The sequence below is a fragment of the Pagrus pagrus genome (genome assembly GCF_965226575.1).
Source record: "Pagrus pagrus genome assembly, chromosome: 23".
Taxonomy (NCBI): Eukaryota; Metazoa; Chordata; class Actinopteri; order Spariformes; family Sparidae; genus Pagrus; species Pagrus pagrus.
Genome location: NC_140205.1, coordinates 9,198,371 through 9,217,446, shown reverse-complemented (window position 1 = coordinate 9,217,446; position 19,076 = coordinate 9,198,371). Strand labels below are relative to the sequence as shown.

At 42.8% G+C, this 19,076-nt stretch overlaps 1 protein-coding gene across 1 annotated transcript; it reads right to left on the bottom strand.

The window, feature by feature from the left end:
- Nucleotides 1-1,261: 1,261 nt before the first annotated feature.
- Nucleotides 1,262-18,303, bottom strand: st8sia1 (ST8 alpha-N-acetyl-neuraminide alpha-2,8-sialyltransferase 1). Its single transcript, XM_084345545.1, has 5 exons — nucleotides 17,479-18,303; nucleotides 15,978-16,122; nucleotides 10,592-10,701; nucleotides 7,801-7,893; nucleotides 1,262-6,530 (listed from the first exon to the last, which is right to left on the bottom strand). The coding sequence occupies exons 1-5, from the start codon at nucleotides 17,655-17,657 to the stop codon at nucleotides 6,050-6,052; spliced, it is 1,008 nt and encodes a 335-aa protein (XP_084201671.1). The 5' UTR covers nucleotides 17,658-18,303; the 3' UTR covers nucleotides 1,262-6,049.
- Nucleotides 18,304-19,076: the final 773 nt, after the last annotated feature.

The window sequence follows — 19,076 nt, the reverse complement described above, 5'->3', positions numbered from 1 at the left end:
TTACCCATCCACTCCCTGTCCTCAATATTGCTGGGGGTAAAGCATTTTAACGGTAATGTTAGCAATACATCTGCAACTTTTAGAGGTATATAAAGTAATATTGACGCATAACAACAAGGATTTAGGTGACAGTACTACATTTACTATGTTAGGAAACACATTAGCAAACGGTTATTGTTGCTGTTAGCATGATTGTTAGCCGCCCACTGGCAGTCCAATGATGGCTTCGGCTGCGTCTGTCAACAAAAGAGGTTGCGCTTCTTGCCTGAGGGCCTCAATATGGGCATATATATATGTAGGCCATACAATATCTCCCACCACTGGATTTGTCATGAAATAACGTAAAATGTTATGTGCCTTAAGCAAACCCTGCTTTATTGTCTATTTTAATGTAAATGGGACCATTGTTTACAAAATGTACATCAATGTTGTATTGAAGAAGACTTGAAACTAGCAATTGAGACCATAAACTCATTAGGAAGCTGTTTACTAAGGTAATAAATCAAGTAAGAAGTGGAGTGATTTTCTCATAAACTTCCATACAATCAGACTTCTTTTTGAAACCAGCAGGTTTTAAGCACTTCTGCATTAGCTTCACTTTTGAGATATGAAAGCTCTGTCCACTATTTATGCAGGTTATGAAACCTTATTTACGACATTTAGTTTAGTTAGTCACCATGGCACCAGAACAAACAACATCCGACCACACACACAAACACAAACAGTCTCCATAATTAAATCTCCATCATCCTTAATATGCTCCATCCTCTCAGCTATCTCTCCACACCAGATCAACAAATTAGGGCCTTGATCATAAATCCAGCGCGTGTGAAGCTGACTGGTCCAGCTGGGAACGCGGGCCTGCGAGAAAGCGGTGCCAGCTTTTTGCTGACACATCTTTAAAAATTCATGGCCCAGAAAACAGGGCCATGCAGACTCAGCCGTGGCAAGCAGGAGGGGTTTTATCCGATGCCATTCCCTCCAGGGAGCAGAAATATTCATAACCACTAAACAAACTATATGGGCAGCGAAAATTCCTGTGCGCCCACACGAAGGGGAAAACCCCAGGAATGGTCTGAAAGAGCCTGAGACTGGTTTAACATTAAACAAGTTGTGCTTCTATTCAGGAGGAAGTCAAACACTTTCAAGCACATGTGCACAACATTTGTCATGTCACCTAAAAATGAGTGCGAGTTAACGTTACGGAGCAACATCTGGCGCTCCATCATGTGAAAGAAAAACCACACAGCTGGAGGCAATATATCATTTTTTCTTCTTTTATTGGACACCAGTGTTTTCGCCTTGTATATGGATATGGTTGTTTTCATTCATTTTTTTCTCATGTATCCTTCACATTTTTATCAAGGTGGCACATACAATTGGTTTGCTCCATTTTAAACTGCACTTCTGATTTATTTTTTTCAACATGCTCAAGCAGGGTTGTTCACATCAGATGGACTCGAATGAGCAGAGGAGGCGATGGTCGAGGTGGTGCAAAAAGCAATGCCTCCAAAAGGTTTTCTCCCTCGGTTTTTTTTTTCTTCTTTTTTTAACAAATTCAATCATTCAAGGCAAATAAAGCACATTTACATCTGGTATTTTAAAATAACCAAGTTTGGCATAACATCAAATATTTAAATACGTAAGAAAGTTGAGCCCTCTGGACCGGTATGGATAAAAAAATGAGTCAAACAGTGTTTACAAATGGTCATTTGTATTTGTTTTAACCTAATTTACTGCGTCACAACAACTACAGAATCTTGGTATAGTGTCATTTAAAATATACGTCATCTTTAACAATTTGTTTATATTAAAGCTGCTGTGTTAAATTTAAAATGTGTGACTCTGGCGCCCCCTGTGGTAGGATTACAAAAAGCTGTCCGCTCTACCACTTTGTCCCAAGGAGACTGAGATAAAGGGGCTGCAAGCAACACCAGAATCATCTTATTTATTTTTTCACAGCGGCAAAAATAATAATTTGAAAGATGCTATAATCTAAAATAGCATAAAAACACTGCACGCAGCGGCTTTAACTTCCTGCCTACACGTTCAACAGTTTCATCAGATTAAAGCGAATGCCAGCATGTATTTGCTTTCACTGTTTGACCCACTTTACATTGAGTTTGTAACGTCACTTGTGATAAAGCATATCCTCACACTCAAACATGTCAGAAAAATGTGGCTTCAAACAATTACATCTCTACATCTGAGACTTTCTGCTGTGTTGAACCTGCACTAAGACCTCAGCATCCACAACTGGCTGTTTTCATACTAACAGGACCAAAGTCGTAGCAGATATTATGAGCATTAGGTGAAAGAAGGCTACAGAACCTGCAGTTTGACACAAACTCAGTGGCAGGTTTTCAGTGTCTTGCTTCAGGACACTGCAGCCAATCAAACATGTGACCTTTCCATGATCAGACGTTAACCAATTTGTCACCCTGCAGCTACGCATACTTGAGGCTTTGATGAATGTGACCTGTTGGCAGGAAGAGGAAAGGAAATGGACGACAATGCTGCCATTGTGTACGTGCCATGATCTTTTTTTTTCCTGTCCCCTTTTGTCACGGGCCTCCTGTTAACACTGACAGCTTCAATGAGATAGTTTGACATTTTGGGATAAACGCTTGTTTGCTTTCTTCTCCGAGGTGTCGGACTCTGAAGCAACCAAAAACCCACCTGTCCTCTAAAGTTTGAATCTTAAGTTAATCCCCAGTAAAGCTCACAGGTTTAACACAAGAGATATGTTGGATGATTACCAAGCTGTGGCGATGCTAGTAGGCTAGCAGTTTCCTCCTGTTTTGCAGTCTTTCTGCTAAGCTAACGGCTAACCAGCTGTCAGCTGTAGCTCCAAGTTTAACGGAAATACTTGAAAGCGGTACCAATCTTTTTTCATGCATTTCCCAAAATATGAAACTACAAAAATATTCATATACCTTTTTTCTTTTTAAAGGGTAACTCCGTCATTTTCAAAAGAATGTAAATACCAGTTCAAGAGGTTAAAAAAATAGCGGAATTATCCTTTAATAAAATGGTTTTGTAAATTTAACATTTTGGGAGATGCAGTTATTTGATAAGTTATATAAGAATATTGATGAGACTCATATCCGCGTGCTAATTATGAAGCAACAACACACAGTCACGTACCTTAGCTCAGCTTAGCATGTAGCCGCTACTTCCAGAAAGAGCTAGCTGTTTCCCTGCTTTGAAAATCCACCTGTTTACATCTTGCTTTTAAATAAATTCCCCAGTAAAAGTCATGAATTTACCACAACAGATAAACTGGATGATTAGCAAGCTGTAGAGGTACTGGTAGGCTAGCAGTCTTTATGCTAAGCTATGCTAACCAGCTGTTAGCTGTAGCTTTAACTTCAACGGAAATGCACGAGATTGGTATCAATCTTCTCATCAAGATGAAACGTTTCATAGACATGTTATTAAAGGGTAATTACGCCATTTTTTAAACCTGGGCTCCAAAACTAAGTAAAAACAGGGCCCAGGTTCAAATGTACCCAAATTTGCATCTAATATGTAATAAAAGACGAGTTTTTGGCATGTTTAACCACTTGATATGAAACCTGCTGATCGGAATGTAAAAAAATAATTGATAATATGCATTAAATGTGCATGCCGGATCAGTAACAGAAATTGTTAAAAATCTACGATGTCACTTTAAATATCGTTCTACACGTTGCACAAGATATGTGAACGTGAGCGGTAGCAGGAGGAGCACAGTGTGAGAGATTCAGATGTTTTCTGTTAGCAACATCTGCAGTTTATTTAGACCTGTCGGGCTCAATGAAGTCCACATGTGGCTGTTTTGAAAAAGTATACTTATAAAGAACGACTGGAGAACTAAAACTAATTGGTCATTCTGCTAACGGACCAATATTTACATGACAGATCCGTCTCCCTTTCAATAAGAAGTCTGGTTCTTGTATCGCTCAGATAGGATGGAATGAGGGCATGAATCCGAGCATAAAAGATACAAATCTGTGTACCAAAAAAGCACATATACATTAAAAATCATCATGCTTACTTAAAATTCACACTTATGTCACATCTCATTCATTCACAATACTGGGCAGGAGAGGAGAAAAAACAAAACAAAAAGGTGCAAAATCAGAAAACATCACAGTAAAGTAAAACAAAATTGGTCAAAGTGTTCGTCAAGTTCTGTCTCGAGGAGCCACATGTGCGTCTGGACTGGAAATGATTCGAGTTAGCTTCACTTCATTAACGTTGTCCGACACGTAGCTCTCTTTAAGTTAATGTTACATGACATCAAGGGTCACTATCACAAATCAAACACAGCAAAGAGCATGAACAGACTTAGAAATATCCCTCGTTTTTTGAATGATCTTTCTGCCTCGACGTGTATCAAAGGCACTGGACCTCATTCAGTTTGACAAGACAAGGAGGTGGATAAAAGCATGAAGCACTAAAACGACTATGTTCTGTACCTTGAGTCCCGAGGAGTGTTTTTGATGCACTTTGCATGCAGAGTTTGCAGTGCTGACAATATGGCACGGTAACATTTATCACTCTGAAATAACATCTTAACAAAAACAAATCAAGTACATTGTTTTTCCTTCTGCAAGTACAAAAAGAAACTGACGTGTCTGTCGTGTTGGCGAGTTATTTCTTCCCTTGCCCACGGAAAAATCGACAAAGAACACAATTATAAAAAACAAGGAGCACGGGAAAGAGGCGTCGCTCTTCCTGATGCAAATCAATACGTCACAACTTAGCGTCTAAAGAAAACAAAAGTCACCCATTCCTGTAAAATGCCACTTCTTTGTGACATCAGTCTTTTTCTCCGTCGCTACATCTCTTTATATCAGTGCCTCGCCATTTGAGAGCACAGAGACGATGCGAGAGTATCAAAGAGACCACTGTTCCCCTCGGCATGGCACTTGGCAAGTCTAGCACAGATACCAAGAAGTGACTTGTTAACTTCCACTCTGAAGAAGCAGGTCGGGGATCCTGTTCGTGAGTGAAAACGTACCGACCAGTGAGTCTGCAATGATGATGATGATGATGATGTCCGCTTGGAGGCGAGGTACCTATGTGTAATGTTTTTTTTTTTTGCAACAAATGTTCATTTCCGATTAAATATGTCGATAACGCTCGCTCCCTTCTCTCCATGGCCACTGATGAACCTAAAAATAAAGAATTCACATTAATCCCGAAAATCACATTTGGCAAAAACGGAAACAATACGTAGACTCGTTTTCCCTTCTTTCACTTAAAAAGGGTTAAGATGCAACTCGGCTAAACATTCTGGGGGTTTGTAGTACTTAAGACTCCATTTTTCTAATGGCTCCTGCTTTGAACTGAAGCTCTTTTTGGCACCAGAGAATGCCAATCAAGCGCTTGGTTGAAGAAAAAGCAGAGAAAAAAGTCCTTTCAGACACACACCAGCCAGCTTTCACTCTTCTCGCCCCCCCCCCTCTTCCAGTCTCTTTTTTTCTTCCAGTCCTATTCAAGCTACGAGGTACCACGACGCCATTATCTCTCCCTTGTTCCTCTCATTTCACCGGTCTTTCAGTGCGTTTTATTATTCCCCCCAGTCCTCCGCTCCTTCTGTCTCTGTTTAACAAAGACCCAGAGGGGGGTTTGGTCCAGCTGCCCCATATGTCACTCAGATACAGTAGCCACCATACAAGAACAAAAAAAAAAAAAAGAAAAACATCCCCCACCTTCACCTTCATTAGTCCCAACACACATCCGTGCACACACACACATTTCAGAAACAAAAGGGAGGAGATATGGCAAGTTTTGGGAATGTACTGTATGGTTATTTTGTGTGTCGGTGTGTCTTCTGTCCCTGGTGCTGCTGGTCTGGTCTGGTCTGGGTGGTGGAGGACATTCTCATGATAATTAAGGATTAGCTGCGGGGGGACAGCAGGAGTGTGTGTGGACACAGACGCAGTGCCGAAGCTCCTCAGAGGAAATACGCGCACCCATTCTTCCTGCCGAAAATGTCTTCATCTGTTTTCCTGCGAGCCTGCCTGGACTTCAACTGAAACGCCGTCACGTCGGCTCTCTAGCTACCTCCTTCCTGAGGCGGGCAGCGTCCCACTCTCATGCGCAGCGTGCCGCTTTTGTGCAGATGCCAAAGCTGGACGAACTCCTCGGGCATGGCGTGGAACCACTTATATGGCAGGATGTTGTCGTAGTAGTGGTGGCTGACCGGCTGCTCGTCCAGGCCCACGGAGAACGGCCAGAAGCCATAGGCAGTCACTTCCTCGCACAGCCCCAAGGCCAAGCTGACCAGGAAGAGCCCCGTGGAGAGGCGCCTGGCGTGCACGCTGCGGGCTTTCCAGAATTTTCCCACCGTGCGCAAGAATTCTGGGTTGGCAAAGAGCATGGTGAGGTTGGAGGAGGTGTCTGCCAGGGCGTAGTACGCCCGCAGCGATGGGTCGGTGCCAGGCTTCATGGAGAAGGCTGGCATGTAGATGTAGCTGGAGCCGTAGACCTTCATACTGTCCACGAAAGCTTTTCTCGACCACAGAAGGTTCTGAAATCTGAGGGTGGAAAAGAAGTTATTCTATCTATTGTGGTGTACCGATTGAAATGTTTCAGGCAATCATACACTAATGTGTGTGTGGCTGAGTCATCTGCAGAGCTGTCTGCTCCCTCTTCCTTTTTTCTGCTTCTCTAGACAGGAAATAAGTTTCGGTCTGACCCTGGAGCTCAGAAGAGAAAGTGGACATTTTGCAGCTTAGAGTGAGCAGAAAAGAAGTTATTTCACTCTTTTTAAATCCTAGTGAGGTGCTTGTGTTTCTTATAGATTTTATTTCAAGGTTATATTGATAACATTTTTTTGTGGACGCACTGTGACCCAAATAGACTTTCTCCCGTTAGCTTAATTACAACTCTCGCAAACTGACTTGTGATTTTATCCGTTCAGTCCAAAAAAAGTTGGAAAATCTAGAAGAGCCACACGATTACATTATTTCATCCCCATTCAAGCTAGCTGTGTGCTAAACCGGAAGTTAGCCAGCTCAGTCAAATCACTGAAGATTCTGGTGTTTTCACACTCGGGAAGTCCAGCTTCCTTCGGGTTTCTTGATACGTCCGTGCCAGCATAATGTGCTGCCCTATCGTGAGCTAGCTAGAGTTAGCAACGTTAACATTTGCTCGCTAGAATTAGCTAACATTTGCTAGTTAATGTAAGCAACGTTAGCAAACATTAGCTAGCGCTAGCAATGTCAGCCAACATTTGTTAGTGTTAGCAGCGTTAGCTAATGCACAAACCACTCGAGGGGGCAGATGACTCGAACAACAGCGGTGTTGTGACATGACCTCATTCAATTACCATTTGAGGATACGTTATTTACTGACATTACTGATCTATTGTTGCTCGTGGTAATGGTAATGTATATTTATAATTAATCTAATGATAATTTCTCGACTGAATGTGCACAAAATGTTTCAGTTTCCATTGTTATTATGATGTTCTGGCTTTAACGACCACAGGAAGGCGAGCTGGTGCCCAGGAGCATCCAGCTAATGGGGGACCCTTTCAGATACATAAATAAATATTTAAGCACTTTGAATTGTCTTGTTGTCGAAAGGTGCTACACACGTACTTCCCTCACCTAATGCATATTTTGAAATCCATCCATAAACTCCGCTACGCAAAGATTTAATTGTTTGTTTAAAAATCAATATCATACAGTGCATTACCTCACATCGACACAGTTATTCCACAGCATCACCCATTAGCTTCTCCCATCTACGTATGTAAGCGAACCGTTTCTCTGCCTTTGATTATAAACACAAGCTGATCACCTTTTCTCGATGATGCTCGGGTTGGCTGTGACCAGATGTGTCCTGGTGCCAACATCCTCCACGTATTCCTTTGAAAGCGGTGGAAGGTTACACCTAAAAAAAAAAAGAAGCACAGCACAAGTGATATATTTGACAATATTTCACATACTCATCTACATCAGCACACATACACAGCGCATAAATCATTGACATTTATTGAAGTCATTGTGGCTGTTTATTTCCTGGTTCAGTCTGATGTGATGTGGCTTTGTGGCAGCAGAAACAACATCTCAACAGTCTTTAATTACTTGAAATGGGAGCTAATGATCAGCAATAGCAGCAGAGGAGACACGGTTGCACATCTTTGGGTGCCAATATTAAAATCATCAACAGCTGGGACAATAATGTCCGTCTGTGTTTCAGTTAGGAAGGGTTAAATACAAAAAATATCATTATAAATAAAAGAAAATATGTATTCCAGGGTGCAGAGGTGGACGTAATTATTCTAAAATGTACTTTCATATTTGCAAGATAATGCGTTTAGTGGAGCCAAGTCACAATAATTAACGTCATTATGGATTTATTTCCTCCGGCTAACCTTGTTAGGTAGTTTATCACATGTCACATCGGAGCTGTGTGAGCAGCAGATGCAGGACGTGACGGACAGCAGGGGAGGATCCATTATTGAAAACCTGCCACAGCGTCCCGACTGTCGTGTTCCCTCCTGCTGTTTTGCTTACAAACGTTTGATAAGTTCCTACTTTATTTCATGTTTGGCTATCTCAGTAGTTTCACCGTTTTTTTGGGGGGGCCACTCCCCAAATAAGAGCAAAACCCCCACGAAATTTGCTCAGAAACAGGCATGAATGATGACCAGACGTTTTCTTATCTCTCTCCAGGCGAAACATGTGGTCCCTGGCCGGTATCTTATTCAAACAGGCCCGTTCCAGCCTCGGCTTTAGGACACACTTTTTTTCACACTTCTGACCCCAATTCTGTGTTACCAGGTGGACTCATTGGATTTGAAGTAAATTGCTTTTATTGGATCAAGTCACCCAAAGTCCATCCATCCACTGCATCCATTAGCCAGCTGCAGGGTCTGGAGTGAGCAGTTAGGTGAGGTGAGAGTTATACATCTGGATAATTTAGACTTTTACAGTTAATTCAAGTTTTTAAACTGGATGTAGAAAACCCTGAAAACCCTGAAGAAACCCGAGGAGATCTTCACATAACGTCGTCAAAAGGAATTAAAGGTGCAATATGTAAGATTTTTAGTTGAGAACATTCAAAACAACAACAAAAATAATCAACAGAATGTGAAGAGGCAACGGTTTTGACGTGTTTTATGTATTTACGCATGCTAACCAGCTAGCCCCCAGCACCCCTCCTCATCGCATGGACCGCTAGCTGCACAGCTAACTGAGCTATCTAGCTAATTGAAGCTACAGTGTCACTCTACCCGTGAAGCCTGATTCTGTAGTTACCTGTGTTACCTTTCGGGAGCTGCAGCCTCGAAACCCCTAAAAGGGGAGATCTCTGTTTTTTTACACTATTTTCATTAGCTTCAGCCCGGCAGCTCGTAGCTGAAGAACACAGGAAGGCACAGTAAATAATATTGCATGAATAGACAAGCTTTAATTTCTTCCTGTAACGTTAACGCTGCAGTTTATCTTGACACTTTAGTAACTTCACACCTCACACCGCTTATCTGTGGCTACAACAGGTTGCAGGTGGCTCGTATTTCACGCTCACTTCCCACAGGAAACCCGCCAGACGTCAGCAGGTTTAGTGGTGCGTTCAGAGCAACGTATCACCAGTTGTGCTTCATCGTGTTGCCTAAATAAAGCATTACATATAACATAGGCTATAACTGGGCAGAGCTGGGAAGAGTCATTATCAGCGGGGTCGGTTGAGAGCTGGTAGCAATCAAAGGTCTAATCACATCAGCTCCTCTCGTCGTCAGAGCAGCGCTATCTGTACATTATGTACTGACGGTGTGGTGATGGTGCATCTGCTCTCGTTTTTGTCATTAAGTTGCATCATCTTGGGTTTTTCTGCAACAGTATCACCACGAGGAATGAAACGACGGCCTCTTTAAACCTTCATGTTGCAGAGTAAACTGACAATTCAAGTAAAAGGTGGAAAAAGCTTTCCTGAGGTGACAATACTCATTATACATATGAAGAAAAACACAGAGAAGTCTTTGGATCAGCAGCTACTCTGGATTGCAACGTGTTTCAAAACTATACACTGACAGATCTCATTATGAAACTATGTTTGATCCACGAGCAGCCGCGGATGTTTGACCAGTCAGGATGTAAAAAAAGAGTGAAGGGTTTATCATTTCCTCATGCTCGAGATCTAATCTAGACTTTTATCAGCTGTATATTTCACGTCAGCTCGTTCTGAGTAGGTGTCAGTCTCTTGATGGTTTCTTCTTCCTTCTGTCAAAACCCACAGAAACCTCTCTGATTACTTCTTTCACACGGAAAAACACCGTTATCTCCGATTCATAACACGTAAATGATTCTCCCCGGTCGCCTCACATTTCTTTATCTAGCGTCTACAGTAGTTTGCTTCAAACCAGAGGGTTTCATTCTGCTTTGTTCGTCTCTGCTTGCGGCCACTTCCTCCATCATCATTTTCATTTTTTGCTTTCTCACGCTTAACCTCTTTTCTCTCTCGCCCTCGCTGTGGCCCATTTTTTCTGCCTCTTGTCTTTCTCTCCTGGCTACAGTCGACACCAGTGCTCATTAACGCCGAAGGCTGATGGGTGTTTTTGCTGCTCTCCTGGGTTTCTGTCGTTTCTCACCTCATGACGAAGTCGGCCTGATCGATGTCCCGTCCGCATTTGCTGTGCCGGAGGATGCCGCCGTTGCCCACCACCGCGCACTTCTTCAGGGGCAGCTGCAGAGGGTTTTCCTGGGCAGGGAGGAAACATGCAGCTCTTGTTAGTGACACAACCACCTGGACGTAAACACACAAAGCCACTTGCACACATGCAACATAAACAAATATTAATTTTCTGTCAACTCAGATCCCAAAATTGAGGCCCGGTTGCACGAGTCAACCTGCTAATTTCCCCTCACAGCCTCGTGTGCTGACGGACACACGAGTGTGGATGTATGCAGCGAGGCAAGTCGAGGTCATGCAGCTTGTGAATCAGATTACATTTCTGGCATATGCTCCCAGAACAAAGTCTTTATTATACACTGAGAGATTATTTAATCATAAAGACCCAGCAGACGTAGACAAACAGGAAAGAACAACAAGACTTATACATTTGAGCTAAATGTAATCACATTACTTCTGACAGAAAACTAATTTCAATGATGGAAAACACTCACTTTGTGAGATTGTTCTCCCTGCCCTTCCATAATCAACGCTGTGGTGTGTGCTCTGGTAAATGTCTTGTCTTCAGACTCTGCACAGTGTTTGTGTCTGTCTGGTCCCCGCGGTGGCTTTTCCACATCATCCTGTCAAATGAACTCAAGTACCCTTTTATACCTGCTCCAAGTGTGTTCCCTTGTATAGACTTTAAAGAGGATATTATGTAATTATTAATGATATAGAGGTGGGTTGAGGCATGGCAGCACTGGGTGTTTCAACCATTGAGTATATCCATTGGTTTAAGCTAACTGTTTCTACCGTTTATCCATTGGTTTATTGGTTAACTATTACAACTGTTTAGGCTATCCATTACCCCAATTTGAGCTTTTCTAAAGAAAAATAAATAGTTGAAAAAAACTATAATAGTTATAAATCACTGTTTTTTATGTGTGGTAAAAATGCTCTTTAAATATGTAGAATGAAGTCCAAAGAGCCCATGGCCGACCATTAAGTCTCAGTGTGGGCAGCCTTGCTGACGTCTCTACTTGCTTGCTAATTGGTTTTCACAGACTCAAAATCATAACAGGGTTTTAGTTCAGAAGTGTTAAATCCGTATATGCCGTTATTTTCTTTATCTATGTATTTTAAAATTAATTGAGCTACTCTATAATCTTTCCAAATACACACTGGCAACTGCAACAGTAGGCTCCCCCCTGGGGTACTAGTACCCATGCTTGGGAATCAGTGCCCTATCGTCATCTATATTAAAGCCCGGCTTAGGACAGTATTAAAGCCGCCACTGAGAACACTGAAATACCACGCTTCACGAGGCAAGAGCCAAAAATGTCCTTTCTCTTTGCCTTGGCTGCATTTAAGTTGGAGGCATGGATTAAGCGAGATGGCGGAAACAATTGTGCTCATTATTCCCCTTGGAGTGCGCACACTTGAGAATACACACACACACACACACACACACACACACACACACACACACACAGACACACACACACCCCTCCTTGCCTCAGGGTCTCTTTTAGACCGTGACAGGGAGTTGAGTCAGAGGACAATACCCTGCTAACACCACATCAAGCTGGGGAGGGGAACCAGCTACCACCACTAAAACTTGAGGGGGGGGGGCACTTATTACTGTAGCATGTGGTCCAGCTATTTCTGGATAAAGTTAGGAATCCAATTCTTTTACCAATATTTTGGGTAATCGTTAATTCAGTATCACTATTCTCATTTACAGCTAAAAGATTTGAGCTATTTTAAAATGTATTTAAAGGTGTAATTTGAAGAATATGGCTAAGAATAACAAAAATAGCTCCAAAAACAAAAAATAAGGGGCAGTATAACCAGAGTAACCAACAACTGCTGCTCGTTGCTAACTATCCTTGGCTGTAGCTAGCTAACGTTAGCTTATTAGCTCACTTAACTGTGGAGTAACCATGGGCGACAGTGCCCAGCTCATCTGGATTCAGCAGCCTTATGTGAGAATGAACAAGGCTGAACACACACACAAGCCCGTCATAGGTCAGTTTGAAGACGGGATAATGTATTTACAAACAGCTCTGACCAATAATTTCACATTTTACTCTGTGAATTGATGATTTATTTAGATTAAACCAGAGGTGATCTTGGAAAAGACAAACCCAGAGTGTGTTTTATTTTGATTATGTCTAGTTTAATTTACGTCTTAGATCAGTAAAGGACAGAAACTTGATTGAAACTTGTAGATGTTCCCGCAACACAGTACGTAGATGTCTTTGACTCAACTGTTGTTTCTTCACACAACCTTTTTTAACAGCAACATCAGACAACAAGAGATCAGAGGAATCTACTGTACAGTCCACTGAACTGTGTGTATGGAGGCTCTGTTTGAGCCATTGAACTAACCAGCAATTAACCGTCAAAGCCCTAATTGGCACATTCCCTGGCAGATGCTCAGATACTGTAGCTGTTGCCAGCTTGGTTGTCTGTGTTCAGACCTGCAATCACAGCACTGGTAGTTTGAGAAAGGCAGAGAATAATGGTTTGTGCGAGCCTGCGCTTCTTCTTCGTCCATCCCACCTAACTACTAGTTACCTTCCTTCTGAGAAACATAACTGGCCTCAATATAGGCCTGTAAGAGGAAATGCAACCGCCCTGCTAGAAATAGGCCACGCGAGCGTTCGAAGGAGATACAAGCGTCAAGTACAAAGTTATACAATGCAACAGGGTGTCATCATAACCTCGGTCAGCGGGGAGGCACGAGAACAATAACCATCAGCTACATGAGACGTGATGTATGTCAGATAAAGACTTAACAGTGTAATTATTAGCTAACATCATTCAGCAATAAAACATACTTCTAACCTGTTTAAACAAGAGTAATGATTTCACAAAACAAACAGTCATTTATGCACGAAATCGATACAAGACAGCTCTTGCAGACTTTTTTAAGGGTTTTTTAAAGGGATAGCTCAACCGAATCACAAAAAATGCCTCATCATCCTCCTTTTCCCCCACTGGGATCCAGCCATTCAATTATATTTTTGGATTCATTCACTTAGGTTTGGAGATATCTGCCCCACGTAATAATGTAAATCAAGAAACCAGGACGTTGCTTCTGGGGAAGAAACATCGCTGTTGAGTTTTTCAGATATAAAAAGTCGTGTTTACCTGATTTTAAATGGGGTCGGTGGCAGATATCTCCTGAAACCACTTTAAAATGTACAATATGTTCATTGCTTTAACACATCACTATGAAGTAAATATTGATTGCACAATATACTTGTTTGTTAATTTTGAGCCCTAGTTTTGATATTTTGACGTCTCCTCAAACAAAGTAAACCAGCACATCTTTAATTATCTACTAATTAATGACTACTCAGTGAATAAACTCATTGTGTTCGCTCTAATTTTGATTTCTAGAGCATAGACTCTTATTGGCTAAAACATTGTGTGTATTCAACCTCACACACACACGCACACACACCCACACCGTGCTTCAGCTTGGCCACGATTCATATTCTCGTTTCTTTATTCACCTCCCCCATCGCTCATGAATGAACATGCACCGTTCACGCCCGCAAATTAGGGTCAGATATTCATCGCATTTACCCAAAACCAGGATATTAAACTGCGGATCTGCGGCAAAAAAAAACGTTAATAGGGATCCAATCTTGATTATTAGTGAGCTGCACCGCCCCCTGGTTACAAAAACCACAGCAACAGCACTCAAGACCAGAATTTCTCATTTTGTTCTGTTTCCAGGCACAAACACCCTCATCCACATGTACACACACACCCGCACAACCATGTAAAAATAGCCAGACAGCCATGATTTGCATCTACACATGCACAGAGGCACACTGGTCCATTCTTGCCCTGCGCTATATTCTCTGGTAAAGGAAATGGGAAGTAACTCAGGAGGGAGATTCACATCCTCCTCCAGCTTTTACTCATGCTTTAAACATCCCTTGCTTAGATTAGACACAAGAGGGAAAAAAACAGCCCAGTCGCCAGGATATAATGTGAGCAGGCATGTTTCTGCAAACCACAGATAAGTCCAAGTTTGTACGTGACATAGCCTATGTATCTTATCAACATCTGAACAAAATCAACGTGCCATATCACGTTTACATTTCATGTTTATGAACCGACTTTCACATTGGGAGGTGGAGGGGATGGTGGAGTTACAGGCAATGAGGCTGATGGAGGTGTTTTTAAGGAGACCTTGGGACATTTCCAGCTGTGTTTGTGGAGACCAAAACTGGATATTTTTCAAGGGAAGTCAGGCCAATCTCAGGCTGTGCTTGTGGCGACAGAACCAGATGTTTTTCAAGAAGACCTCCGGACATTTCCAACCATGTTTGTGTTAAAAAAATTGGATGTTTTTCACGGGAAGTCGGGCCAATCTCCAGCTGTGTTTGTGCCCACAGAACTGGGTGTTTTTTAAGAAGACCTCAGGACATTTCCAGCTGTGTTTGTGGTGACCAAAGTTGTTTTTTTTTCTGTCTCGGGAAGTTGGGCCAATCTCAAGCTGTGATTGTGGTGACAGAACCAGCTACTTTTCAGAAGACCTCTGAACATTTCCAGCTGTGTTTGTGGAGACCAAAATCGGCTATTTTTCAAGAGAAGTCGGGCCAATCTCCAGCTGTGTTTGTGGTGACTACAAAATTTATCTTAAGCCAAATCATGATGTTTTCCGAACCATAACCTGCCTAAACCTAACCGGAGCGTAAGCACAGCGTTGTGACGAGCGAACTGAACCTAATCGAACGTAAAGTTGCAACGTACAGAAACGTACAGCTTGAAATTATCTGTGGTTTTTCAGAAACGTACTTTGCTAAGATACATAAACACTCTCCAACTATATTCTGTCCCTATAAAAACTCAAATGTTTTGGTCCTAAAGTGACTTAAATCTGAAACTGAAAGAGGAATGTGTCGTGTCTTTTCATCATTGCATTTCACTGATGTTTGCAGCATCTCTTGAAGGTGTCTTGTTGCTCTAACCTCCTCTTATATCACATCTCAACACCGACTCCCCTCTCATCACTGCAGAACACTGCCTCCTACGCTGCCCACCTCCCCCGTCTCCACCACGGATCAGCAAAAGGATCCACGTTTGAAACCCACAGTTGCCACAACAGTGTCAAATTGCGCTGAGTGGGACAAAAAAAACAACCTTTTCCATCATCTGGTCTGAGCAACTTCTCAAGAACACAGCGTCATTTCTCAAAGTCATGTGGTGAAGAAGAAGTCTTGTGGCTCCCTGAGGGGAAAAAACTCCACCACAGAGCTGAGGAATAAAAGTAGCAATGTAGATTTTTGTGACATTGATTACAACCTCTTGTTTTTACTGCGTCTTCTTCTTCTACATACCTGCACAAAGAGCGAGTAGGTCTCATTGTTGACGGTGTGTGAGTGGTAAAACTCGCCGTCGTACCACAGGACCTTGCCCATCGGCGAGTTCTCCTTGGTCACTGCAAACATCCTCCTCGGATCGCAGCACTCTGTCAGCAACTTCCTGTGCAGAGAGGATGTGGGAAAGAATGAGTCTGGTCTCTGGATGGTTTGACATGAATTGCATCAACAGGACATCTGGGAGTCTGGCGAGAGACGGGCCAGAATAATTGCTGAATTATTCTCCAGGAGACGGCCGAAACGAGATATGTATCGATATGACGGGACAAAGAAGCACCGTGTGAGGTCGAGTGCAGCAGTGATCACAGATTTTAGGTTTGTATATGACTCTCCTCAGCTTTTTTCACTCTATCTTGGCACATCCTGACACAACAAAGTGTTGTTTCAGTAAAAACCACAGCTCTAAGTGAGCATCACATCCTGCTGCAGGCTTCTGTCCACCGCTCTGCAGGTGTCACCTTCCCCTCATGATCCTAATCGGCTTTGCCTCGGAGAGTCGTCTGCATTCTCAAGTGAATACGATTTAGATAACACTGCCATGAGGTAACTCACATGGCCCGGTGATTCGGTTTGTGGGACTAAATAAAGAGTGTTGACAAATTCAAACATTTAAGATTGTTTTTGAAGAATGAGAGTTGTGATGTTTTAGGAGCTCGGGAGCCCAGGATCACAGCGTTTCAACTTTTGTAACCGTCACACCAGTGGACGTTTGTTTTAAGGATGTTTCTGGCGACAAAAGAAACACATACGGAAAATCGGGACATTTCCAGCCGTGTTAGTGGAAAGAAAAGCGGGTGTTTTTAACGCCACCTAGGGACAATTTCGCGACATTTCCATCCGTACTTGTGGCAACAAAACCGGGTGGTTTCACTGAGAAATTGTGACATTTCCAGCCATGTTTGTGCCGATAAAACCGAGTGGTTTTACCGAGAAGTCGTGACATTTCTAGCCGTGTTTGTGGAAACAAAAGCGGGTGTTTTTAGCGCCACCTAGGGACAATTTCCAGTCGGGTTTGTGGAGACCAAAACTGGATATTTTTAACGAGACTTTGCAACATTTCCATCTGTACTTGTGGCAACAAAACCGGGTGGTTTTACCTAGAAATTGCGACAATTTCCAGCCGTGATCGTGGCTACAAAAAACTGATATTTGCTTGAGGTCGCTTTTCACGACAATTTTGTTTGCGATGACAAAAAAAACAGTTACTTTTCACAGGAAGTCGGACAAACTCCGGCCGTATCCATGGCAACATAACCGAGAAATCAGCCAATCCAGCCCAAAACATGATGTTTTACTAACCCTAACCAAGTGGTTTTGTTGTGACAATAGTAAGACAGGAAATTAAACATGAACTCATGATCTGAAGTGGATGCAGGGTAATTAAACTCATATTAAATGGATATATCGGACACCAACAGGAGCCCCAAACACATAAATAAATCTGAGCCCTGACACGAACCTGTACACAGCGATGCCCGTCTGGTTCTTCTGCCATGCCTCCCCCTGCCTCAGCACCTCCTCCACTATTTCTTTATCGCGGGGGAGTTTGTAGCCGGGGTAGATGTAAAACCATCCGAGCACCAGCACGCACAGAGCGGCCCACACCGACAGCTTGCCCCGGTAGCATCGCACCAACATCTTCTCCCACTCCTTTTCTCTCTCTCTCTCGTCTTCAAAACAAAACCCGGTGCGTGCACCTGGACCTGAAACGCAGGCTCGGTTCAAAGCTGGTGTCTGCGTCCGCTGCTGTAAATCCCGGTCTCATCCCGCGGCGGGGTGGAGTATGAATGGAGCCCGCAGAGGTAGGACCGTTACCCGGTTGTTTGGCTCAAGCATCCGTCTGGAAATCCGGTTTTGGGCTCTGATGGAGGGACGCAGGAGCCCGGTTTCGGGGTGGTGGTGCAGTGTGTCGGGCTCTGCAGGAATCTGTGCTCTCGGTGCATCACCACCATCATCACAGCCCTGCGGATAGCGAGGAATCATGCGGGGCCCCCTCCCCGCCCGGTGTCCCGCTCTATCCCAGTCTTGAAAGGGGGTCTCCGTGTCCGCTCCACCTCGAGCCTGTGTCCCCCCGCCTCTCCTCGGGGCCTCCGCTGTCCGCTGTCCTGCTGCAGGGTCTGCGGTGCAAAGTGAGCCGGGCCAGTCCAATTGAGACTCCCTCCTCCTCCTCCTCCCCCCTTTTCTCCCCTGGCTGAGACAAAGTGCTGCCTGTGCTGTCAGAGGAGCGACAAGATGGCGTCGATAAGGACGGGTCGGAGCGGAAGTTGTTCTTCAAAATAAAAGCACGGACACAGAACACGAGTATTCCTCGTTTGGCAAATCAAGTCTATAAATGTCTTTATTATTATTGTTATTATTATCATCATCATTTATTATAATTATTATTGTTATTATATATATTACTAACATTACTTTGTATTTATGTATTATTTATTTATTTATTATTATTATTTTTTAAAGGTTACTTGATGCAGCCAACTGATCGCTCGATAACTCCCACCTGTTACTGTTGCTACACTTGTCAAACTTTAAAATGCAAGTTGGAACAACACATCCCCCTTTTACAACAATGACCGAAAATCAAATTTACCATTAAACGAAAAAAAAAAAAAAAATTGATTTTGAGACATACATCTTCAGTTTCACACTTAAAGGAAAAGTTCAACCAAAATTGAAAAATTGAGTCACTATCTTCTCATGGTTAAAAGGCCTGAAGTTTTGTAGTCCTCAGAACAAAATGCACAAGCTTGCATATGCACCTTGTCTTTTTATTTGTAAGAGAAATATGATGATATTTGATCCTGATGTTGATGGAATCCATTTATATTTCTTATTTCTTTCTTACATTTTGAAAGGTAGGAGGGGCCCTTTACATGTCTGTGCCCAGGTATCTAAGTAGATACATTACTGCAATTAAAACATCAGTAACAGTGTGTGTTATTTTATTTTGACATGTTCCGGTTGTCGCTGCTGCTCACTTGACTCTGGCTGCTGCAGAATGAAAACGTCTCGTCTCGGCTCCCCGCTGAGACTCGTGCTGTGAGGCGCTGCCGCCCC

Excerpts from the sequence above, each read along its gene's own strand:
- st8sia1 (XM_084345545.1), bottom strand. The coding sequence starts at position 17,657 with ATGTTGGTGCGATGCTACCGGGGCAAGCTGTCGGTGTGGGCCGCTCTG. Across the intron at positions 16,123-17,478 it reads ACGGGCATCGCTGTGTACAG|GAAGTTGCTGACAGAGTGCT; the intron begins GTTCGTGTCAGG and ends CTCTCTGCACAG. Across the intron at positions 6,531-7,800 it reads CCGAGCATCATCGAGAAAAG|ATTTCAGAACCTTCTGTGGT; the intron begins GTGATCAGCTTG and ends TTCCACCCTCAG.